Source organism: Haliaeetus leucocephalus, unplaced genomic scaffold (assembly GCF_000737465.1).
Source record: "Haliaeetus leucocephalus isolate CR32 unplaced genomic scaffold, Haliaeetus_leucocephalus-4.0 Scaffold696, whole genome shotgun sequence".
Taxonomy (NCBI): domain Eukaryota; kingdom Metazoa; phylum Chordata; class Aves; order Accipitriformes; family Accipitridae; genus Haliaeetus; species Haliaeetus leucocephalus.
The window spans coordinates 3,428,832-3,453,756 of NW_010973132.1; the positions used below are offsets into that span (position 1 = coordinate 3,428,832).

The 24,925-nt window shown below is 46.3% G+C and overlaps 3 protein-coding genes across 3 annotated transcripts in view; 2 read left to right on the forward strand and 1 right to left on the reverse strand.

Moving 5' to 3' along the window:
* Positions 1-2,896, forward strand: part of ZNF408 (zinc finger protein 408) — a 5,966-nt gene extending 3,070 nt beyond the window's left edge. Inside the window, exons 3-4 of the mRNA XM_010580212.1 lie at positions 29-201; positions 678-2,896. Coding sequence (XP_010578514.1) covers positions 29-201; positions 678-2,593 — 2,089 coding nt within the window. The 3' untranslated portion in view covers positions 2,594-2,896. The remainder of the gene's footprint in view (positions 1-28; positions 202-677) is intronic.
* A 6,215-nt stretch (positions 2,897-9,111) lies between these two features.
* Positions 9,112-19,122, forward strand: F2 (coagulation factor II (thrombin)). Its single transcript, XM_010580125.1, has 14 exons — positions 9,112-9,205; positions 10,147-10,310; positions 11,306-11,330; positions 11,538-11,588; positions 12,031-12,136; positions 12,216-12,346; positions 14,023-14,319; positions 14,680-14,793; positions 15,081-15,207; positions 15,731-15,898; positions 16,231-16,404; positions 16,572-16,750; positions 18,348-18,418; positions 18,832-19,122. The coding sequence occupies exons 1-14, from the start codon at positions 9,127-9,129 to the stop codon at positions 18,973-18,975; spliced, it is 1,830 nt and encodes a 609-aa protein (XP_010578427.1). The 5' UTR covers positions 9,112-9,126; the 3' UTR covers positions 18,976-19,122.
* Positions 19,123-20,505: 1,383 nt separating this feature from the next.
* The window catches only part of CKAP5 (cytoskeleton associated protein 5), a 54,325-nt gene continuing 49,905 nt past the window's right edge, over positions 20,506-24,925 (reverse strand). Inside the window, exons 43-44 of the mRNA XM_010580126.1 lie at positions 24,142-24,296; positions 20,506-22,944 (exon numbers count right to left, since the gene is read on the reverse strand). Of these exons, the coding sequence (XP_010578428.1) occupies positions 22,690-22,944; positions 24,142-24,296 (410 nt within the window). The 3' untranslated portion in view covers positions 20,506-22,689. The remainder of the gene's footprint in view (positions 22,945-24,141; positions 24,297-24,925) is intronic.

Below are 24,925 nucleotides of genomic sequence, written 5' to 3' on the forward strand. Positions count from 1 at the left end.
TGGCCGACGCTGTGGCCGTGCCTTGCAGCCTGGTGCGGAGGAGCCCGAAGGAGGCGGAGGCCAACGTGGCGCTGGGCCGGGAGGGCGGCCGGTTGCAGCTGCGGGCGCGGCGGCCCATCCCGGCGGGCGCGGAGCTGCTCTACTGGCCCGAAGAGGCCCGCGGGGCCGCTGCCGGTGGGACGGCGGCGGAGCCCCTGGCAGGTAGGTGCCGCGCCGGGAACCCGCTTCCCAGCCTGGGTGAAACGAACGGCCTGGCCTTGACGGTTTTTGGGGGGCTGGCGACCCAGCGCCTTCGGCTGTCTCGCCGGGGTCTGTGCCCTGGCGCGTTCGGATTGCGGTCCTGACCTTGAGTCGCTTTGAAGAGCTACCCGCCGAGAACGCAGCGTGCCGCCCTGTTTTATGCCAGTCACGGTGGTATCTCCTGGAAATGCTGCCTGTGAAATACTAGAAGTAGTGCACGGATACTGTCTGGGGTGAGAGAACAGAGATTTTCCCCTACCTTCCCCAGTTTTAAAAGGAAAAAAGTCACACAAATAACGGGTTTCATGCCAGGGCCCCAGGATTAGTGCACAGCAGAGCATCTGTCTCCAACGTTCATGGTCCTCTGATCCAGCAGCAGTTGTGTCGTATAGAACAGCCAGTGTTAATTCACCCACCGTGCTTTTGTGTTTGTGCAGGGGATCCCGATGTCTCCAGGATGGTGGCTGATGAAACTGCAGTCCTTGATGTCCCTACTGAGGTTAGCAGGCTGGCTGCCAAACGTTTCCACAGGCTGCAAGAAGAGGAAAGCACAGCTTCTGAACATCAGCCATGGGAAGCCAAGGCGGTGAGGACGGAGAATCAGCACCTCGAGACCATCTTAACCACTAAGGCCAATGGCAGGTGCGAGGAAGAATTGGACAAGGATGTGGATCCCGGATCTGCAGCAGAAAAAGTGGAGATGGGGCATAAAGAGGCATGTCCAGGAGACCTGGATCTGTCGTCGCCCTCAAGCGGGGTTCGACTCACTGCTCGCTTGGTTGCCGAGCCATGCAAGGTGCATGCTCTGACCAGCCAGCTCCAGGAGTGCCTGCAGGACTGTGGTGGCAGGACAGCTGGGCAGGAATCCCAGCAGCCCAGTCCTTCTGAAGGAGAGAGTGTAGAAACTTGTGAGAAAGAGAGCAAAGCTTCCAAAGACTCCAGACTGGCATCCCCAGAGCATGGGGGAAAGGGCCCACTGGAGGGGCCTGAGGGGCAGGAGGAGTATACAGAGCTGGCGGAGGGTCATTCTGGCAGCCCAGGCCCCCCACCAAAAGCTCTATCCCAGAAGGAGATGATCAAGCGCAGGTACCGCTGCGGGGAGTGTGGTAAAGCCTTCCTGCAGCTCTGCCACCTCAAGAAGCACCGCTTTGTCCATGCTGGCCACAAACCCTTCCTGTGCACGGAGTGTGGCAAGAGCTATAGTTCAGAGGAGAGCTTCAAGGCCCACGTGTTGGCCCACCGGGGTGTGCGGCCTTTCCAGTGCACCCAGTGTGACAAGGCTTACCGCACCAAACGAGACTTGCAGGAACACCAGGTCCTGCACACCGGCCAGCGCCCCTTCTCCTGCGAGCAGTGTGGCAAGGCCTTCGCGCGCCGGCCCTCTCTCCGCATTCACAGGAAGATCCACCTGGCCGCTGGGACTGGCCCAACTAGTCCCAAAGGATACCAGTGTGCCATATGTGGACGCCACTTGGCCAACCCCGGCTCCTTGCGCAATCACATGCGCCTGCACACGGGGGAGCGCCCTTACGCCTGTCCTTACTGCGGCAAGGACTTCCGACAGCAGAGCAACCTGCGCGAGCACCTCCGGCTGCACACGGGCGAGAAGCCCTACAAGTGCCGCTTCTGCGGCGACGCTTTCCCCAAGCTGCCGGAGCTGCGGCGACACCTCATCTCCCACACAGGTGAGGCCCACCTGTGTACTGTGTGCGGCAAGGCGCTGCGGGACCCCCACACGCTACGTGCCCACGAGCGCTTGCACACAGGCGAGCGCCCTTTCCGCTGCGAGCAGTGCGGCAAGTCCTACACCCTGGCCACGAAGCTGCGGCGCCATCAGAAATCCCACCTGGCTGGCAAGCCCTACAAATGTGAGCTCTGTGGCATGGGCTACGCCCTTCCCCAGAGCCTTGCGCGCCATGTGCTCACCCACAAGGCGGAAAAGGACCCGGAGGAACTCGCCACGGCAGTGGCCTCGCTCGCTGTGGACCTACCCCAGGCAGCAAGGAAAAAGCCTCAGAGGAAGGGCTGCCAGGAGGAGGTTGCGGCAGAGCCCACCTTGCTCATGGTGGAGGTGCCGGGGCCAGCAAATGAGGCTGAACTGCTGATCACAGCTAGCGGTCACTGCGTTGCTACTTACCAGTCTCGAGGCAGCCCCCCAGATCCTGGTGCCCACAGGAGGCCTGCTGGGCATTTGCTGTTGGCAAAGGACATCATTGAAATCACCATCTCCAAGCATGAGGACAAATGCATTATAGTGCAGGATGAGGGCTCACCGAGTGACGTGGTCATCATCCAGGAGGGGGTGGGCTTTGGAGCAGTGGCAGAAGTGGTGGAGGTCGAGTCTGGGACCTGACTATCCCAGCCTGCCCTGGCTGATCTTCTGTACTTATTAAAGTGGGGTAAAAAAACCCAACAAAAAAACCTAGCTCTTTTGTCTTTCTGTGGCAACAAGGCCCTGTGGCTCAGCCCCAGGCAGAATTAGCAGTCTTGGAGGTAACTGCCTGGGTAGACCTGGGTCTTTTCGGTAGCTGCTCCTTGGAGCTGTGAGCCGGGCCTGGTGCAGGGAAGGCATTGGCTCTTGGCTGTTGATGGGAATAATTTCTTAGAGAAGACACCCACAGCATTAATGAGCAGTGCTTCTGCTCTGCCTCTCTTACACAGTGCACCATGGGGAAGGCAGGAGAAGTCTCAAAGCAATGGCTTTGAACAATGCCTTCCTTTCAAGTTTTTCTTTCTCTAATTAATTGTTGCTATTCAAGCACTTTCCTGGGCTTTTACTCTTGGAGCGCAGTAGCACTTCTCATCATTTGAAGGTGATGCTGATGCCAGACATTGCTGGGAAGCAGCTTCCCAAGTGTTTACAAGGTGTCTCTGTTGCAGGTTTTTTGAAGAGCGTTTTTCACAATTAGCAGGAGCAAAGTCCTGCCTTGGAGCTAGGGCTGAGTGTTCCTTCTCCACTGTCACCTGTTTTGCTTGCTGCCGGCTTCCTGGCCTTACAGTAACTGGATGATCTGTCTGAGGACATGAAAGGATAGCTTTGTGTCTCGCTGTGCGAAGAGCATTGTACAGTGCATTTTCACTGTCCCCAGCTGAGAGGCTCCTTCCCTCTCCAGGTAAGGGTTCAGCAGTTCACCTCAGCACGTTCAGAATATTTTGCCTTTCCCCTCCATGTTCAAGTTGGGTTCATTAATCTGTTTCCCTTGGTCTTTTTCTCACATTCTTGCTTCCTCTCTTCCACTTCTTTCCTGCTCCTGCACCAAAAAGCTAAAAGACAGCACTACCACAACTATACCCCAGTGTTCCCACTGCTCCATCTTCAGTGCTCATTTGCCAACTGAGACACGCTGAAGGAAATTGGTCCCATTTCAGGAAGGATGTGCACAGTTCCCAATGCCATGTGAACTTGACCTCATAGGAAGAGACTGACAATACCAGACCTAACAGAGATCTTTGAGACTTGCCCCAAACACTGCTTTTATTTGCTGCGTCCTCAGTTTTAGTTATTCTTGCGCTCTGTCTTGCACCTCTCTAACATCTGCATTTCCCAAAAAAAGTTTTGTTTAGGGCCTTAAATTCTCTGGGCTTTTTACGCCTACTGCACAAGAGGAGGAGGGTATAGTGTCACCAGGGAATCATCAGTAGCACAGTTTTGGAGTGCTACAAATGCCATAATGTGACAATCCAAAAAGTCGCTCTTTGCGGTTCCTACATTCAACTTTTTCCATAAACTTTTACAACCAGTTTGCAGACAAGATGCTAGCGTCAGATCCACCACACTTTGATGTGAAGTGAGGATGGAAGGTGAATTTGGCTAATAAACCTTTGGGTGTCCTTATTTTTAGCTATTATTTTCTTTAAAGTCAGGGGGCAGATGAGCCTAGTCTTTGCCCTGAGAGCTTGGAGACAGACCAGTGGGAGCACAGGCGTACGAGGGGGGGCTTGTATTTGAAGTAGCAGTGCTTCCTACTGCTCTCCCTTTGGTGCCTATCCTAACTAACTGTTGGCAGTTTTCAAATATTGACACAGCTGCAAAGTGTTCTCGCTGGAGGTAGGCTCATGTGCTGTGTTTGAAGCATGTGCCCTCTGTCACAGCAGAACTGGGAGAGAAGGGGAAACAACTGGGGGAAGGGGAGAATCCAGGCCCCTATTGCATAATCCGCTGACCTGTGACTACCTTCTTTATTCTGAGATAATAGGAGAGAAAAAGTAGGAGCAATTGTGAATTAGGAGGTCTTCACAGAAACATTATTCACCTAACAGTTGATCTGAGTAGGTAGGGGCAGGTCTGTGCTGCGCATATCACTTGGCTGCAGGATAAACTTAGCTGGCTAATCTTGACTGAGGAGCCCACAGGTGGCTCCCACTGGGCACCTGGTGATGCCACCACCACGTCTTTGTCTTTATCTTAGAAGCAGCATGTTCTTATGTGAACAACCCTTTGCTTGACAGCAAAATGATGAATAAAGTTGTTTACTCCTAAGAAAATGCTATAAAAGCCCTGAAGGCCACAATGCTGGTGAACATGGATGGGATCTGTGCAGTGTGCCATGGCCTGACTACGTATCTGTCTGATGCTGTACAACTTGATGTTTGCAGCATCTGAAGGCATGTAGGATTATCTAATGCTATACCCCTTTTTTGTGTTATGTCCCCAAAATGGTATTTTAATTAATTAATACATTATGGGCTCCGAGTGCCTTTCTTACTGGGATCCGTAACAAACACTTGCACCGGTGCATTACATTTGGTGGAGCTGGCAGGATCCTGGTGAGAAACGCCTTACTGGAAGAAAGATAGCGAGGAAAAGGATGGGTGCCTGCCTGGTCCCATATGCTGGCACGGGGTCCAGTCACACAGTATGCTGCATTATAATGCCAATAATCATTACACTTCAGGGCGGCAGACACCTGGATCACCTGGCTGGCTGGAGATCTTGTGTACCTGTTACCCTTACAGCTTCAGGCAGTGAGCACACAGGTCTCGCAGCTGGTGGGGCTCCACCATGCTCACAGGGCTTCACCAAGGCTTCGGGGTGCTGCTGCAACGCTCCGGGGCGACAAGTGCACAGGTCTCTCGAATGGTTGGGGTCCTTCGTGCTGGCAGGGCCTCACCAGGTGTCGGGCATGCATATAAACTTAAGCGTTACACTTAAACCTCACACCACGGCCAGGGTTAAATCCTCGGCCAACTTGTAAACTGGCTTAAACCTGACCCAGGTGTTTCCTCAGGGACAGGGGAACCCCTGTATGAGGGGATGGGGGATTCATCCTTTGTGATTGTATTCAAAGTGTACAATTGGTGATCAAACTGTGTAACTCGCTTCAGGAACATATTCAGAAATACCCCAACTATTGAAACAGCAAACTATCCGTCACAGAGCAGACAAAGGCCCAAGAAAATAGGCCAAGGCCAAACCCTCCATACTCAGCTCCCTGGAAGTTGGAAAAATAGTTACATAGGAAATAAACATTTGCCAAAGGCTTTCTTCACTTAAAAAGATGAGTCAGCTCACAGAGGGAAAGAGATCAAAACTCCCAGCTGTGTTGAAAGCCATAACTCTGGGAGGGTAAAGGTATGAATATCAACTCTCTTACCCTAAGAAAGAAAATAGCATCCATCACTCATGGGTGGGTGAAGGCAGAAAGAAAATGGAAATGATAAAAAGTTGCTTCCAGGAACAGTGAACAGATGGAAGAGTTAAATGTTCAAGGGGTGGAAGTCAAAGCCCTTGGAGAGGTGATAGCTGATGCACGCTGTCCTACTGCAGAGGCTAACCACAAGAATGGGAGAAACAGAGAGGAGCTCTAGAAGCATGTTACAGAACAAAAAAAAAGGTTATAATGTGAAGAGCCAGCATCTTTAATTACTAACATTGTTGTAAGATACCAGAAAGGGCTGGAAAATGTCCCAGGATGTAGCGAAAATCTCCAATTATAAAGCAAAACCAATGTAAAGAAGTTGAAACTTAAGTGATGGATGTAACCTTGAGTAATCTTGAGAGAAAAAGTTTCAGCAGTTACAGTTAACAACTTAATGGCCCTGGTAGATGGGTTTGTCCTGTTTCACAGAGGGAAAGAGGGACGGCAACTGGAAAAGAAGCAGCCAGACATAGTGACCGAACGGCTGGTTTCAGTAAGGTTTTTTTTTTCAACAAGTGCTTAAGCAACAGAATGAATGTAGGAACCAGAACAGAAGTAACATTAAAGGAAGATGGCATAGGTAAGTATTAGAGGATATTCATACCTGTCTGATAACCAAGCTTAACTAACTACTGTATTCTAGTGTTGTTTAAAGTTAACCCTATACAATGCAAGACACCATGGAAGATGCTAACACCTTTCCTGTAAAGGAAAGACAAGAAGATGGTAAAAATCTGTGCATAAATATAATAACGTTGATTTAAGCTGCAGTGTAAAGGCTGCCTGGTTATTATAAAGAAGAGACAGAAAGAGATGCAGGAATTAAAAAAAAAAAGTAACTGGGAATATTGGAAGCTCTTATGAAGGGAAATACTCTGGTGATCCACGTAAGGTGACATGAGAAGGTGCAGGCCAGTGCTGCACATACCACTTGGCTGTAGGATAAACTTTGCTGGCTCAACCTAACTGGGGAGCCTACAGATTGCTTGTGCTTGGCACCTGGTGATGATGCTACCACTGTGTCCTTGTCTTTATCTTAGAGTGAAGCAGCACATTCTTACGTGAACATCCTTTTGATTGACAGCAGAAATGACAGAGTTGTTTACTTCCAAGAAAATCCTACAGAAGCCCTGAAGACCATGACACTGGTGAACTTCAGCACAGACACTATCTGCAGCGTGGCATGGGCTGATGCTGTACTACTTGGTGTTCCCAGCATCTGAAGGGCTGTAACGTTATCTAATATTATCCCATTTTGCCTTCTAATGTTATCCCCAACAAATGGTGTTTTAATCAATACATTACAGAGTCTGGGTACCTTTCCTATTGGGATCCATAATGAACACTAGCATCACACCTCCATAAACCACAGCAGCATCTGTCTCTCATCACTCCAGCTGGGGGGGTGGGTGGCAGTCTCCCTGCAGTGGTATTTCTTCCCTGCTTTCAAGTCCATATGGGCTTGCATAATTATGCCTGATGAAAGCAGCCCTGAGGTCATTTGTCCCACTGCAATGTGAGACCAAAACCAAATTACCATATAGACACTAAAGAAACTGCCCTTGCTGCTATCCTCTTCCCCCATCAGCTGAGTAAGGCCCTCTGCTTGACAGCTTACACAAATGTTGGGCTGTTTGTGCCTCCTCCCACAGCGAGGAGCGGTGGTGGCTGCTGCGTGGGACGACGGCAGCGGCTCTGATTTCACCACTCTTCCAAAACCTGTTTGTGCCCTGACCTCTCCTTCCTGTCCCTGCCTGTGTGCTCCACCTAAACGCTTCTTCCCCTGCTAAGTAACACGGGGTGTTTGTAGGGTTGTGCCTAATCCTGTGCGAACGCACTCCTCCACCCAGGTCATCTCCACCCAGGGCATCCCAGCCATTCCTAAAGGTGTCTCTCCAAAATCTAGGGTGTGTGGGTGAGAACAGGAGATACTCTTAGACGAGGGAGGGAGCCTCTGCAACTGCTCTTTGTACCAGTGGCCACAGAGTCATTCCTCAGCCACCCTAATGCTAATATTTGCACTCCTTCTATGGAGATAAACATTACAGATGTATCTGCTGCACAGAGGCACAGCACAAAACATGCTCCCTGCTGGCAGAAAGCACTTCTGTGCCATGTGGCAGTTCCTGAGACTACCCCCACCCTGCCCTGCTTTCTGCTGGTTTCTCACTCTGCCAATTTTCTGCTTGCTGTAGGAATCATTAGAGCTTTCCCAGCTCTGATAGCCCAGTTCTTGACTTATTAGCTGATGTCATGACATCCAGACTATTTCTGCCTCCCTGTTCCTGGAAGCCCTTGTTTTCCTGGCTCGCTTCGGGCATGCTAGCTCTTTGCTCGTTAGAGCTTTTGTTTCCCTTTGGATGTACTTTTGCATGTTCCCCTGGGGTAGGAATAAAAGGGGGAGCCCAAACTTCATGCGGCTTCTCTCTCCTCCACTCTGCTGGGAATTGTAACGCAGTGGGAAGTATGCACTGCCAATGGCATTGCTGACCTAACTGGGAGGAAAATTTAAATTCCACATGGGCTGTCGCAGGCATCCCCTTGGCATAGCTGAGGGAGAAGGCGGGGAGGCTTAGCCTGTGTGTTCTGGTGCCAAAATATTTGGGTCTGAGCTTGCTGATAACTGCAGGGAGAAAAGACAGCTGGACTCTAGGGGGAAAAAGTCAGGGGTGGGGGGGCTTGCAGCTAAAAAGAGGATAAGGACTGGGAACGGCTAAGGAGCTCTCAAAGTCCTGCTGCATGCAAGGCTACTAGAGTACAGCCTCCGAGAAAAGTCAGCGGCAGGGACCCAAGCCAGCGCAGTGGGGAGGCAGTGATGGTGCGAAGAGCTGCACGGGAGCGGAGCGGCACTGGGAAAAGGAGCGAGCTGCTCTGGCTGGGGTGGCTGTGAGCTGACAGAGACCTCGCCGTGCCAGCCCGAGTTCTCCCTGTGTCCTGGGACAAGCTTGTCCTCTTGCTCCTCATGCCATCTTCCCTGTTATGAAATGGGATGCTAATTTTAGTCCTGTGGGGATCCAGAGACGTTTTGCTTGGCTTCTGCCAATTAAGTAAGAAAATAAAGATGCCCTGAAGGGAAGGAGAGATCCCAAGAGAGGAGGGATAAGAGGAGCCTCAGTTCCACTGTCCCTGACACACTATGACCTCTGGAGACCTGTTTCTTCATTCTGGTTCAATATTAACCCAGTGGGGCTGTGACTCTGCTTATTCTGCTCCCTTTGCATTTCCCCTGCAGCCAGGGCTGTACAGCATGGCACGCAACAAAACCAGCATGCTGAGGGGCCTGCTCTTTTCCAGCCTTCTACACCTCACACTGAGCCATGCCGAAGGTAAGACTCAATGGCACAGGGAGAAGGACGGTACCAGTGGGTGACAGGAGGAAGAAAGATGGGGTTATTTCTTTCCAGGGGTGAAGCCGGTGGCAGGTTTTCTTGGTAAGGCAGGAGGACCTTCTAAACGCTTGAAGTTGGGAGTGAAAGGGTGCTGAGAGTGGAGTGAGCATAGGGCTTTCCTGCTCGGGAGGATGCAGCAGCATCCAGCAACTGGTAACAACAGCTCAGTGGATTTTGTGGGTCACCTGGGAGACGGCGGGGAAGGGGAACGTGCCTTAGTCCAGGACCATGTGTAACGCAACTGTGGGCCTTTTTGGGCTACAGTTCCCCAGTTGACCTGAGTGGCTGCAATTCTCCATTGCCTCCCCAGCTGTCCCTTATCTAAACGTTAGGTCATACACAGTACGCTGCCTTCCTGCTCGCTGCTCCTTTTCTCTTATCAGAGCCTCTAATTCATCTATCTTTCCTTAATATGAGGTTAAGTCCTCTCTGACCCACTGCTGTGTGGGGGAAGACCTGTCTGCAGGTCTCAAATCAGGGTCTCTGAACACGAAGATGGAACCAAGCTGTGCCTATCGCAGTGGTCTGAAGTTGGCAAGACAGAAATATAGTGGCTGGCAGGGAGCAGTAGCAGGCTCCGAGCAAACAAACCTCTGCCTAACTGCAAATGAGCACAGCAGCTTTGCCGAGGGTAGCAGAGGATTCCTGTCACTTCTGTTTCCTATGTAATGTGAGCCCCAATTAATGAATTATAGAGAGCCTGCTCTGATCATGATGTAGACCTGACAGGGCTTCTCCTTTCTGTATGGTGCACTAGGGGAGGCTGGGCTGTGGGATCATCACATCAGCTGTGTATGATTTTTGGAAACTGCAAGGAGAGACAAAGGGGCCCTCCTGCTGCGAGCACCCCTTTGACTGGCAGTGTTCTGACCCGGTAGTTTTCCTGGAAAAGGGGCAGGCACTGTCACTGCTCAAGCGCCCACGACGTGCCAACAAGGGATTTCTGGAAGAGATGCTTAAGGGAAACCTGGAACGAGAGTGCTTGGAGGAGACATGCAGTTACGAGGAGGCTTTTGAAGCCCTTGAATCCACCGTTCAGACGGTATGTATGAGTGTTCCCAGGAAATTTTCCCTCAGCTGACCCCTGTAGTGAGAGACCAGCAGGTCACACACACAGCCAGGGGCTGGGGTCTTAAGACTCAATTCTGTGAACCAAAGATCAGGCTGATGCATGGGTGCCACCGGGAGAGCTTAGGTTTTCTTAGGGGCTTTCCCTCCCGGAGCCACTCTGAGTTCTTTCCCCCCACCTCTATTTTAAGCATGACGTTAAAAGGAGAGTCTTCCCATCAATCCTGAATTGCATCTTCCACTAGTTCAGCATGGTGCTGCACACATTTCAACTCCCACAGTCCCAGACACTCACAAAAGATTTGGCTTAGAAACCAAACACTGAGTGCAGGTGCCTCAGGCTCCTTTGAGCTGAAGCTTTTGCAGTCTGTCCCGTTTTCTGGCTTCCAGACTCGCTGACTCTGCTAAATTTGTTCTGCATCCTTTGGGGATCTACTCCTAGCCCCAAGGCCAGTATCCATGCTGAATTCCACACCCAAGAATACATCATCAAACAGATAAACAGCGAGGAGCCTAAGCCAGCAAGATACAACCTCTGTGTGGAGTATTTCTAAAGCAATCACCTCCAGGCTGCACAGCAGAGATGTAGGTATTGTTCAGCTCTTTGGATCTACATGTGAGCTGTAGCCTTAGAAGTTCTAGGTTCAGCTCCTCGAGCTTCTGCACTGTAGCCCAGGCACTGCTTCCTCTGCAGGTTGATGAAGGTTGTAAGCATCTTTGGTCTTTTTAGAATCAACAGTACTCTCAATTCCTGAGTCTGATGAGTGGGAATGTGGTTTTATATCAGATTTTTTGCTTTGTTGGACTGCATAGTAATTGATATCAACTGAGCTAAGTTAGTTTGTTCCATTTGTTGTGATGGGGCATGCCCCTACTGCTTTGAATTGCAGCAGCTAAGCAATGTTTGATGTTCTGTGTCTCTACTCTTAAATATATAATAATTTTTTTTTTTTTTTTTTTTTTTTACAGGAAGCATTTTGGTCAAAATACCAAGGTAAGTTTCTTCAAGTCCTGCAGGTGCTAAGCTACCCCTTAGGATGCCCTGTCCTATTCTGGAGAGATGGCTCCCTACCCTCTTACAAGAGTTCACTTTCCAGGACAAAGCATTTGTGTTTTGTCCCTAGATGATAAACTAGTTCAAACTATGATGCTTACTCGGATTCCTTTCATATAATGTGTTTCTTTCTTCTTATTTTGCTAGTATGTCAGGGCCTGAGAAAGTCCAGGACACTTCTGGATGCTTGTCTAGAAGGTAAGAAATTCATATTGACCTCAATGTCCCAGACACAGTGAGTGCCAGGAACTTGCTTCCTGCAGAGTTTGTAAGGAAAAAAGAAATAATCTAAAGATGGTGAAGCCGTCTGATTAGAAAGAAAAATAGCAGGAGGGGAGTTTGAAATTCTTTTTTCCCCCTCTATTTCCCCATTAACCATTTCACAAACAGCCTAACTCCCCCATTGAAACAGCATGCACCTGCACCTACAGCCAAAGCACAGCACAGAGCCTCAGGGCAAGCTCCCTCTGATGAGACAGAGAGAGCTTAAGCTGTGTGCTCTTCCCACCCCATGAAGAGAATGCTTGTTGCATGCATGAGCCTGCACAAAAGGGATTTGGGGGAATGGTACCTCTGGCCTTGAAAAACGCAACGTCCATTCCCACTGGCCCTGGCTTACACCGTGTTGGGATTTTGACAGGTAACTGCTCTCTTGGGCCGGGCCAGAACTATCGGGGGACAATTAGCTACACCAAATCAGGGATTGAATGTCAAGTGTGGACAAGCAAATATCCACATATACCTAAGTAAGTTAATCTCCTGCATACTCTTAAAGGGTTCTCCAGTGTGTCCTTCCTTCCTAGCCTAACCAGCTTTTTCTCATAGATTTAATGCCACCGTTTATCCCAACCTCATTGAGAACTACTGCAGGAACCCAGACAACAACTCAGAAGGCCCATGGTGCTACACCCGAGACCCAACAGTGGAACGGGAGGAGTGTCCCATCCCAGTGTGTGGTATGCCTCTGCACTATGCCCCAGCAAGCCCTTCACTGGCAGAGAACACCGCGCTGAGACTGATACTAAATGTGGCAAGGAAGGGGAGAGGGTTAGGATGGAGGGATCTTACATGAACAAAGGTCAGTTGGAGTAGAAGAGCTGCATCTTAAAAGATAAAGGAGCTGAGGAGGAAAAATCATTTGAGTTGCCCGTACATCTAAATTCCTCTAACATGCTGTTTTCTCTAGACTACACTAATCTAGATCTAAATTAAATCCAGTATCAGTGGTCCCCTGGAATCTACTACAGTTTTGCCAGTCAGGAGCACCCCAAAATTCTGGCTCAGCTGCCTCTAATTTGTGACAGCAATGAGTCATACTGGTTATTTTGGTCTGAATTCCCACCTTTAGGACAAAACCACTACAGCTTGTGCTCGACTGCCTGCCTTAATGTTCACTTATACGGAAGGGTGCAGTTTAATACCCACAACCTCAAGAAAAGATGCCCTTCTCTCATCATTGCATTTAACAGGATGGAGAACCATCCCCCTACACTTATATGTTCCCACTTCTTCAAAATAGAGAGCCGTCTCCCCTGGGACTTGTCCTCTGTCTCAGAGAAACCAGTAGAAAGCAGAGAACCTTCTCATAGCAGAAGTTTCTCTTCCAAAAGTAGAGACTAAAGGCAACAACTCTTACAAGTGAAAGTCAGAGAGGTCAGCAACCATTTTGACCACGGCATGTTCTGAAGTTTTAAAAATCATTACCATCACCCTGGTCTGCAATACGGCAAACTGGAAAGAGATACTGCTCTGCTTTGGAGTGAGCAGGCATCTGTACTATCTCTGTTCAGTAGTTAGTTTCTGACCTACAGTAGCTCACTGTTACACTTACACGTGCACGGATATGGCAGGACTAGAAAAGCCTTGGCTTTGTGCACAGTTCCTTTGCAATCATGTTGACATGAGTCAATCTCACACAGAAGCAGCCTCACCAGTTAAGGTGCATGCTACTTGCTCAGTGGCTGTTGTGCCCCAGGGCAAGTGGTCAAACCAAGGGCATCTCTTCACACGGGGATTCCCCCAGTGCACAAGGAAAAGGCAGCCTGAGGCCAAGCAACTGCGCAGAACAGGTTATCTGGTGCCCACTCACTCAGGAAATGCTGCTTAAAGCTTGCAGCCATTAGGACACTTGCAAGAAAAAGTGTAGAAAGTCTGGCAGGAAATTTTTTCTCTTATCATTAGATATCGAAACATTGGCAAAAGTTAAATTTGCTATTTTAGTAGCATATCATGGTAAGAGGCTCCCCCAAATATGGTCTCATTACGCATTTGAGAAAAAGGCACTGGAGGCTCTAACACAGCAGCACTATGATGCCTGAGGCACCTACCCACCCCTTAAACTGCTCTCAAAGATACCCCAGAAAGGAACACGATATTGTTCCTCACATCTTAGTGGCAGAGAGAAGTATGATGAATCATGCCAGCCTCACCTTACCTCCTGTTGAAAGAGCTGCCTCTGACACTGCAATATTGTAGAGGGCCACCACATGCATGGGAGCATAGTGGGAGCTCCCAAACATAATGGGATGGCCCTTGGAACTCTGGGCTTTAATAAAAGGGCTCTGGTGCTATTTGCTAACAGTGCTTCTGAGTGCAAAGCTATGGCTTAAATCACAGCGCTCTGTCTTTCCAGGCCAAGAAAGGACAACAGTTGAATTTACTCCACGGGTCACACCACCAGCGCCAGTGGGACCCTGTGAACAAGAAAAAGGCATGCTTTACACTGGGACCCTCTCAGTCACTGTGTCTGGAGCCAAGTGCCTGCCATGGAACTCTGAGAAAGCCAAAGAGGTGCTCCATGGAAAACACATTGACCCAGAGGTGAAACTGCTGGAGAATTACTGTCGGAATCCAGACGGAGATGACGAGGGTGTCTGGTGTGTCACAGATGAACCACCCAACTTTGAATATTGTGATCTGCACTACTGCGGTGAGAAGCCTGCATTGGTTTGGGTAGGCACACTTGTGAGGCAGTGGCAAACCAGGGTGAAGTGCTTGGCCTGGGAGGCACAGACAAGGAAGCATGCACACCATGCATGTGGAAGTCCTGTTTGTCCAAATATCACACATACCAACCTGCCATACACATGTAGAGCCGTTACGTCTCTCAGGTGTTCTCTTCTCCCTGAAAACTCACAATGGTGGACAAGGAGCATTAAAAAGAGCAGTGGTTTTAAAACATCATTTCTCCATCAGACCCACTGTGTGTCAAAAGGAACATTTACATTGCTGATAATTATGGAAACTGCAGCTAGGCCCTTTATCATGTTTGTCTTTCTGTCCCTCTCAGACAGCTCGCTAGAGGATGGGAATGAACAGTTGGAGGGAATATCAGGACGTACTACCCTTCCTCAAGAGTTCAAAACCTTCTTTGATGACAAAACTTTTGGCTCAGGCGAAGCAGGTGAGCAAAAACTCTAGATACAGCACCACAGTTTGTAGAAAGACTGCAGCTTCATCCCACAGGGCACTCACTGTTCCTCAGAAACACCAGCTTGCCAAATGCTGTCAAAAGCAGGGGGAGATACTTAAATTCCTTGAAGGACCCTCCAAAGTCAATTTCCAGTTATGATCATGGAGCTAGCAAGCACTTCCTTCCTAGGCTCTTCCAGCTTAGCATGCTGACTGCAGACAACATTTTTCCACTGTGAATCAGGTAGAGTAACAAAGCCAGATTGCCTATTTTTTCAGACTGCGGCACTCGTCCTTTATTTGAGAAGAAAAAGGTAATGGACAAAAGTGAGAAGGAGCTGCTGGAGTCCTACATAGGAGGCAGAGTTGTCCATGGGGATGACGCAGAAGTTGGCAGCTCCCCCTGGTAAGTGTTATCTTTGCATAGGCCTTCACAGGGAATTGTGTCTCCCTTCTCTTCAGTTCAAGCAGGGGAAAATAAAAGGGCTTTTCCATCTCAGGCAGCAGGTGGGCATTATGGCTTCTAATCAAAAGCTTCTCCAAGTGGTTGACAGGGCAGTACTAGAATAGCTGGAAAGAAACTCTCCTCTTGAGCCAAGTATGCAACCATCTAAAGTACGCAACCATCTAGGAACAAGAGTGCTGTGTTTCATCTTCGTCTCTTCCTCTTCCCAGTTTTGCTGGAGCAGAGAGAATGAGAAACTTCTCCAGGTGAAGGAAATAGGATAAATAGCCTACTACATAGAATATACATGTCCAGGGAAAACTTCTGCTAGAGACCCACTTACACAGTTGTCTTTGTCAGTATAGCGCAGCGCAACGCTCTTCCCTGCTCACTGCAAATTCTGCTCTTGCTGCATGACACCAAGACGCATTCAGCCAGCCATGCCTGTAGTCCTGCTAAGTCTTCCTTCCTCCTTGTCTCTCAGGCAGGTGATGCTCTACAAAAAGAGTCCTCAAGAGCTGCTGTGTGGTGCCAGCCTCATCAGTGACAGCTGGATCTTGACTGCTGCTCATTGTCTTTACTATCCACCATGGGACAAGAACTTAACTACAAACGACATCCTGGTGCGGATTGGCAAGCACATAAGGGCAAAGTAAGAGCTTGAGTGAAGCAAGAGTGAACCAGCCTTCCTTTTGGAGTAATGAGATACAATGAGGTTGGGCTATCATTCAGTATCCAAGGAAGCACATAAACAATATCACATGCCTCTCAATAACAGGATCGAATGGAGCTGTCATTTGCTGCTCTTGCTGATCCTAAAGGTGAAAGTGGAAGGGAGGGCAGAAGCATGGAGAGTCTAAAGGGGAGCTCCAGGGTAAAGACAGTATTGTCTCAGAGGGTACAAAGCACCTGAGAGCATCATGAACCCCAGAAGACTCTCAGTTGCTACTGTACAGCGAGTTCTTTCCTTCATGACTATTTCAGATATGAAAAGAATATAGAGAAGATTGCTCTGTTAGATAAAATCATCATCCATCCCAAGTACAACTGGAAAGAGAACATGGACCGAGACATTGCACTCATGCACTTGAAGAGACCCGTCATCTTCAGTGACTACATCCATCCTGTCTGCCTGCCTACCAAAGAGGTTGTGCAGAGGTGAGGAGACTGTCCCACAGTCCTAAAAATACAGGCTACAAAAGCCTCCTTCGGGCCTTCAAAAAAGACAGAAAAAGATGCCTTATTTAGGCTATTTGCAGCAAGAAAGCCAGGCAGGAGAAAGCTGCTACAATACATTTGATAATACTCAATGCTTCCTTCCACAGGCTGATGCTGGCAGGTTACAAAGGGCGAGTAACTGGTTGGGGAAACTTGAAAGAAACATGGGCCACTAGCCCAAGCAACCTCCCCACAGTTCTGCAACAACTCAATGTGCCCATTGTAGACCAAGATATCTGCAAGGCATCCACCAAAGTTAAAGTCACTGACAACATGTTCTGTGCAGGTAAGTAGCACTAGAGACACAAGGCCAACTTGCCTCAGGAGACAAGGGCTCTGAGCTCCTGGTGGGCCTCACACAGCAAGGTTACTTTCTGATAAATTTGCGAGTGCCCTCCATAAAGAATAACTTTCCTATGATAAGAATGTTTTCAGCTCTCAGAAGACAAGAGGGCTGGAGAACTTAAAGCTATGAATAAAGTTTGTAACACCATGCTATGTCAGGCTAACTAGCCTAATGGCACCACTCTGCTAGATATCAGCAACAGCTGTGTGAGAACCAGGCACATATAAAATTATCTTTTCACCAGTATATGGAACAGTTCAGCAACTTCCTAAATTAAAGGCTGCACACCAGTTATCCTACGCAGTAGCCAAACAACCCCTTCTTCTCTACTAGCTTGTCTCAACCTTTTGGAGCCTATTCATACTTAACACCCACAACTTCTGTGGCAACAGCCTCCACAGATTAGTTATGCATATGTGAAAAATGTAATTCCTCATGTTCTGTCAAGTTTCCTGTCTAATAAATGTGAAGACCTACACATCTATACTCATAACTTAAGAAAAAAATACTTCTTCTCCATATCATATGCTATTTTATGAACCCTTTACAGCTCTCCATTTCTCTTCCAAGTTGAGAAGCATTTATTTAATCTTTCCTAATATAGAAGGCATTCCATACTTCCCATAATCCTTGGTGTACCTTCCTACATCTCTTCTGGCATTATACCCTTTTTAAGAAAGAATATAAGTGAACACAGAATTCAAGATACAAAGAGACTATGCATTTATGTACTGGTTTAATACTTTCTGCTGTATTTTTCATTTGTGCAGACTTTCAGCTCCTACAAACAAATCTCCAACAATTTTTGATGGAGCTTGTGCTGCTTGCCTCTAATAACGCACACGATTGCTTGAGTTAGTAAGGAAGCCAATTTTATGAGCATACTGACAAGACAGTGTTCTTATGGTTTCTTTTTCTAGGCAACATTCTTGAAAAATAGCTGAGATGCAGACATACAGCAGAAAAGGGGAGACACAGGTGATGGCAAAATGCAAAGATACTGTCTAGTTCATCAGGAATTAAAGTGAAATCCCTTTCCTCTTCATAGCAAGACTGTAGGAAGATAGTCAGTTGGGGGAGAGAAAGAGCAGAGCCTGCAGAATGACAGGAAGGTGAAAGTGAGGACAACAATGGGTCTTTATAGTAAATAGAATGAAAGAACAGGGTACATGGAATATTACACACACAGAAGTTTCTAAGACAAGGGAAAGGCACAGTAGCTCAAGCTACAGCTGTTTAACACAGTGGCAGCTGACACTAACAGCAATCCTGATGAAAGAAAACAGGAATGAGAGCACAGAGGGTGGAAGAATATGGTGGATTCAGGAATGTTGCAGAGACAGAAGCAGAGTTAGCTGTTCTACATATAACATAAGAAACAAAGCAGTTTTCTAAATTTAGAAGTCCAATAGTTGGCAGAAGCAGTAAGCAGTCTCATGGCTCTCAGAAAATTTATGCAGCAGTACTTCAAAGAAAAGATGGCCAAAACCAGCCACTCTCCCTACACTCAAATGTCCAACTTTCTTCTTGCCTGTAGGTTACAGTCCTGAAGACTCAAAGAGAGGAGATGCCTGTGAAGGGGACAGTGGGGGACCTTTTGTAATGAAGGTATGTTCAACAAGTTCAAGCTCATAAAACATATGGGGCAAGGTTTGTGCTATGCTGAACTTTCATAATAGCCTAAAAAAATGGCAGCAGAGATGGAGACTGCCAAGTGGCTGAAGCAAACCCATCTCATGTCCAAGCTGAGCAACTGAGATGAATCCTGCAGTCATCCAGCCCCATTTCTGTACTGAATTCTCAGCACATACGGAGATAGCTGCAGAAAGCGTGAGTGATTGCCAATTCTCACTTAGAGGTTTAAGAGTAGAGACAAAATTACTCCAATAAGCTATGTTATCTAGTAGATGCCAGTCTGAATTCCAAAGTAGTATTCATCACTAAACAGGCTCGGGTGCATACAAAGCTTAGATCTGAAAGTCTCTTGTTCCTTGTGCCAATCCCATTTTTCTTTGCTTTAGAACCCAGATGACAACCGTTGGTATCAAGTGGGAATAGTTTCATGGGGAGAAGGTTGTGACCGAGACGGCAAATATGGATTTTATACCCATGTATTCCGCCTGAAAAAGTGGATGCGAAAAGCCATTGAAAAACATGGGCGATAGAGGAATCGTTTACCTTGCTTGCTCTCAGTTTTGCTACAATGCTCCCACTTCTTAAAAACATAAGCATAGAAGAACCTGAAGTAAAACAGTTATAGCCTTACAACTCGACAAAGGGAAGCGTTCTCCCTTAAAAATAAAAGTTCTCAAAACCAGCTTCTTCCTTTTGTTCATGCTGAGTTTAGTTGCCCTTGAATCTAACCCATCACAGTATCCAGGAGTACCAACAGAATGCCTCTAGTTGTACTGCTAATCACCTGTTGTGCTTCAGACAAATTCTCCTCCCTTCTATCAGCTATAATCATCAACAGATTTTAGACCTCAGATGATGGCCTTAAGGCAGTCACAGCAAGCACAACTGTGGCCCCAGGCACTGTCCATTTCCTCGCTTCAAGTCAACTCATTTGCTATTCTAGAAATTGAGCCAAGAACATTCTGGAGATAATCACCCTACAGTAACAGTGGCATTACACAGAACACCAATACCAATGTCAGAAGTAAAGCAACTATAACCTGTTTTGGTAAGACAGAAATTGTTCTCAGCTATAATAGCAAACAAGTACCAGCACCACTGTTTTCAAGGTTAGTGTCTTAGAAAGTTACAGATGCCAGCTGTATGCAATTCACCCTAGAGAGGAATATGGGCTCGAATACATTAAGTGGCACTTCCATTACTGTATGGCAGTAATTTTCTACCTGGCAGGTGGTGCTGGGTCCTCAGAGTGTATTTTCCACCTGCATAGTGAGAGTCAGAAGGAAGCAATTCATACACAGTCATTGTCAAAGGGCCTCCAATAGAAGCATCCTGCACTATACCTGTTTGGTTGTCTTATAAAGCCTTTTTAGGGATCACGCCCAAGAGAAGCTTCAGTTCTTTCGTGAACTCCTTTTTAGCAGCAATTTGTGGACCGCTGAGGACCCAGCAGTACATCAGTGAACCCATACTCTTGACTAGCCAATTTGTTCAGCCCAGTTTTCTCTTAAAGTAATCATGAGATTTGGAAACTCTCCTTGCTCCCTATGACACCCTATTCCTAAACTCCTCATTCACAGTGCCATCAAGTCACAGAAACAGGCAACAGTGAAATTCTGTTTGCTGCTTAATACTCTGTACAAAGCATGAGTGACGATGTTGAAAAAGTGAAAGTAGAGGTAACTATCTGAAATTAGTTGGATATAAATAAAGTTATCAATCACTTACTGTCTGGCCATCTCCTTGAAGATGACCCATTTGGGAACCCACTTGAAGACAGCCCAATTTGATTGCCCAAAGAAAGCATAAAAGCAACCTCTCAAAGGCATCTGAAGAAAAACCTCAAGAGCTCAAATTCCACAACTGTTTGAAGTCATTGATAACCACAGGCATCGGACACTGAAAATGTTTAGCCTTTCTAATGTTTAAATTTTTAGCCTCACCCTTTCACTGCTATCTAATAATCTGTGAGAAATCACATACCTAAGAGGGGAACCAGGACCATACACCTTCTGAAGTCACTGTTAATACTGACTTGTTACAAACAATACAGAGGAATCATTTTTAAAATTCAGTTTAATGTTATTTAAACATTGTCTGGGCTAAAGATTAGGCTTTATTAATTTATGTGCACAAGTTTTAGTTCAGAACTCCCAGGATATTGAGTCCAACCAAACACTACAGAGACACAGGGCAAAAACTCATTCATAGTAAGCAACTATATCTTCTGCTACTCAATTATTCCTGTATTTCACTTCCAATTCAGCTTCAAATTTAAAATAGTTCTATGCAGGTTTGCAGGCATTTGCTGTTTTAACATCCTGAGCTAATTAACAAATAGCTCTTCAGAACGTCTGCTGGACATGGTAAAGGAACATACAGATTAATTTAAATATCAGTAAGTTTCAAAAAGCAGCTAGTAATTGAGAGGTAGTGGCAGTAACTCTAGTGCCAGCCAAAACAAACTATTCACAAACAGCCCCGGTTTAAGTGCACAAAAACCTCAGCACTTACCAATAAGGGCCAAAACTCCACTTATCATACAGCTCTGTTCCACAAGAAAGTGCATGCCCACTTCAGGTTAGGAGAGAAGACTGCAACTACTAAATCGAGGTGGTGGAGCAATGAATGGCATCATGTCAATTAACACAGGATGGAGAACACTCGCCAGTCACCTGCTATCACAGTGTACAAACTCACCATAAGCACCAAGCAGTATTAAGTCAACTGCAACCCCAGCCTAGGGGTCCTGTAAAAGGAAGGTTTCAGCCATTTGCAGAAGCTCTGGCATAGATCTGTTGTACAGGTACTAATTTAAAGCCACATTTTTACTGTAATCAGGCAAGATAGTTTCAGTAACGGCCCTAATGCAGAGACTGCTGGTCCACAGAGCAAACAACAAAAGCAGCAGTTACATGGAACAGATTAAAATCTAGAGCAGAAGTGTGCTATTTTAAGCCTGCCTGTCCAAGTCTTCAATAACTCTGTTTTAGTTATGGAACAGATGTGCAATTTATGCTTCACAACCAGCTCTCACATGGAAGTGCAGTAGTGAGGTGAAAATGCATCACCTCCCTAGAGATGAAAGGGTTAGAAAAGCTACACAGTGTATGTATTAATCTTCATACATGTAGCTTCTGAAAAAGGCTAATCAGAAGACACCCTTACAAAAAAACCGGTAGCTACAGCTTTCATAGACTAGCACTACCAGGTCTCTTAGTCATACAAAATAGCAGACTTTACTGACATCAGATGTTTTAAGAGCAAAACAAATGTGGTGGTGAGGTCTACCTGCACAAGGAAGACTGCTTAACCAAATGAGTTCAGGATAAATGAGTCCACTGACTGTACATCACTGCTAATCTATTCCATATCAACAGCAGCAGGCTCCCTCAGAGAAAGCATTTGTACACACATGGGACTATGCTTAATCTGGGTAAAGGCATCACAAGGACTAGATAATTTAAAATAAGCATTTGAGCAAACTAAATATTCTCAACTTACTCTCAAGTTACAGAAACATGTTCCAAAACAAAAAAGCAACTATATGAAAAAATGCACTACCGCTCATAGAAGTAAGAGTGCAAAGTCTCAGGATTGCACCTGCAGATAGTATATGTTCACTCATCTTCCTTATAATACATCCAAACCCCAAGGTTCATGTCAAGAATAGCTTAGCTCCATTTCTAGATGCCCAGTCACTAACATTCAGGAATAGAGAGTGACTTCTCTAACCAGCAGTCACTGCTGTTCCTACAGAGGCTGGTATAGTTAATGCAAACTTTATTTACAAAAGACACTTAAATTAGTTACTTCATGCCATGTGTCCATACAGAATCAACAGTTCAAGGATTACATGGAGAAGAATTCACAAAATTAAAAGTGAAATCACTAAAGATCTTCTAAGAGTTAAGAACTAGGAAAAGATCTTAAAGACAATTGTACAAATAAAAAAACAAGTTATGAGAAACTAGTCTGAGCAAGAGGATGGTTGTTTACAGGTCTGTACACTAAAACTAATACACAGACAGCCTTCTATTGTCAAAGAGATGCTCACTGAGAAGCAGAGTATGTACAAATACTTGTGCCACAATGACTCAACCCCCCAAAATCCACTGTATTATACATAAACCAGTTTGTATACATTAGGCCTAAATGAGGCCATTTAACTATGAAGACTTCTAGTTTAGTAAACTAAAGCTGAAGACAGCCCAAGCAACAGTGATGCTGTCTCTCTCACATCTCTATTTGCGACTGCTTTTTATTCTCTCCAGTCTTTTTTTCAAGTCATCAATATTAGCTGCTGCAGAAGAGGGTGAAGCCAGGGTAGTTCCAATGCCAGAGGAATGAGTCTGATTGGAGTCCAGGTCCAGATGTTGGTACTGCTCCCGTGACTCACGGAGCTGGGAGAGCTTACTGTGAAGCATATCTGTAGAGGATGCAACTGTAGGGAGTGCTGGTTTAGAGAGCAAAGATGTCAGAGGTGGTCTGTCTTCCTGCTATAGGGGAGGAAAGTGATGCATTAAGACAGATAACGGCAAAAGCCATATAAGAAGTACAAAACCTTAATCAATGGCTTTTTATCTTCACAGCAAACACCAAAAAAACAGAGGAAAGGGAAGGAGCAATGCAGCACAGGTGATCTGGAGTGATAAAGTCAGTTGCCATCAAAGTCAGAACCATGCAAAGCTAACTACTCAATTCCTGTCATTTAAGTAGTTCGTGTTTAGCTTAATGTCATTAGGGACAAAGGAACTAGTTTTTAAAGATCAAAAATTCACAGCAGACCAGCGTTGTACTGAGATGGCCTGCTGCAGTCTTGAACAGCCTGAATTCTAACACCACAAGAGGAAAGTCCATGCCTATGTGCCAGTGAGTCTTCTGGAGGAACAAGAAGAGGAAACTTGGATTGATTGGTAAGATCTGCTCTGCCAAAGACTTCAAATGTCAATTCACTGTTCTTTTGAATTGATATTTCCATCTGCGTTAACTTGTTACTATCATCTAGGAAACATTTCCCCTCCTCAGAGCTGTGAGCTGACACGCAAGTTTGTGTTAAAGGTTAAAACAGTGACGTGCCTAAATGACTATTCCTAGAATGAACATTGCTTCTCATGTAGCTGAGTGCAAGCTTCAGTAATCAGCACTAGATTCCTAACACATAGATCACCAAACTGTTAGAAATTTTGGCCCACATGTTTCCAATACTAAGCTCATTCACGATTTCTGTGCCTCAGTATCCATACACCCAAAATACATAAAACTTCATTCAAAGTCTTCATTCAGCTTTTATGGTTGTTTCAGAGCAGAAAGATCTAGAATTTCCACATCATTCAACTCGGAGATCAATATATGTTAACCTTTAGAGAACAGTAGTTATTTGAACCTTTCTGAGACTCTACTACATGGCAAGGGAAGATACCAAACTATAAGGCTGTAGAAACAACTGCATATACACCAGTGCTGCAAAGAGTAGACTGAAACATAAGCCTACTTGGCCAAGTAATGAGTTTAAAGCCATTTATACTAGGCATGGTGACATGCAGTGAATAGCTAGGACACGCAGTATAATGAAAGATGACCAATTCTGATTAGAATATGCCTTTGGTACAGGAAAACCAATCACTTGAATTCTTAAAAAAAGTGCAAATGAAGTGCGTCCCCTGGGGATTTACAAGTGTTGTCAAGTACCATACCTTTGCATTGTCAAGGCCACAACGTTGCCTGAGGATTTTTAATCTTTCCAAGTAAACTGAAGGCCCCACTTCCTCCCCATTTGTGTTTCCTATAGATGAAGATACAGTGTGGGTAGAAGCAGGAACACATGTTCCTTCCATCTGAGGAGAAATTCCTGGAGGATGAGGGGAAGCAGGGAGGAAAAAAAAAAAAAAAACATCAAACAAGCATGACTGTCTTGGTCAGTTCCTTGAAACAAGATGCAATGGATGAAGAATCAACCAACTTATAAACTACCAAGCTATTCGCATTTGCTAGTATAGGCATATCAGCCCTTCCATTTCCTTGCAAGAGTGACAACCGAAAACCAAGAAAAGAAATTGAAATATTTAAGAAGTGGCAGCACAGCAGCTCCAGAAGTAGTGCGGAGGCTGACAGCTGAAGACAACAGTGTGCGGAGAGGAAGATGCTGATGTGGATCAGCAGTAACCATGATGTCCAACAGAGAGAACTCAGCAATTAGCAGGATGGGAAATATTTGGAGTCTTCTGTCTTTTTCTAAGTTTAGTAGTGCTTCTGGGCAGACCTCACCACTGATTCTAACCCCTCTTTACCTCTTGTTCAGGTAACTTAAAGCTGCTTCTTCTTCCAGTTCAATCTGAAATAGTGATTTCTATCATTTTACCATTATAATTTTCAATCATTATCATGATTTCTATCAAGGCATGTAGCAAGGTTTTTAAAGCTTCCCTACCAAAAGACTACGAAAAGATTTTACATTATGAAAAAACCTTTCCATTCTGA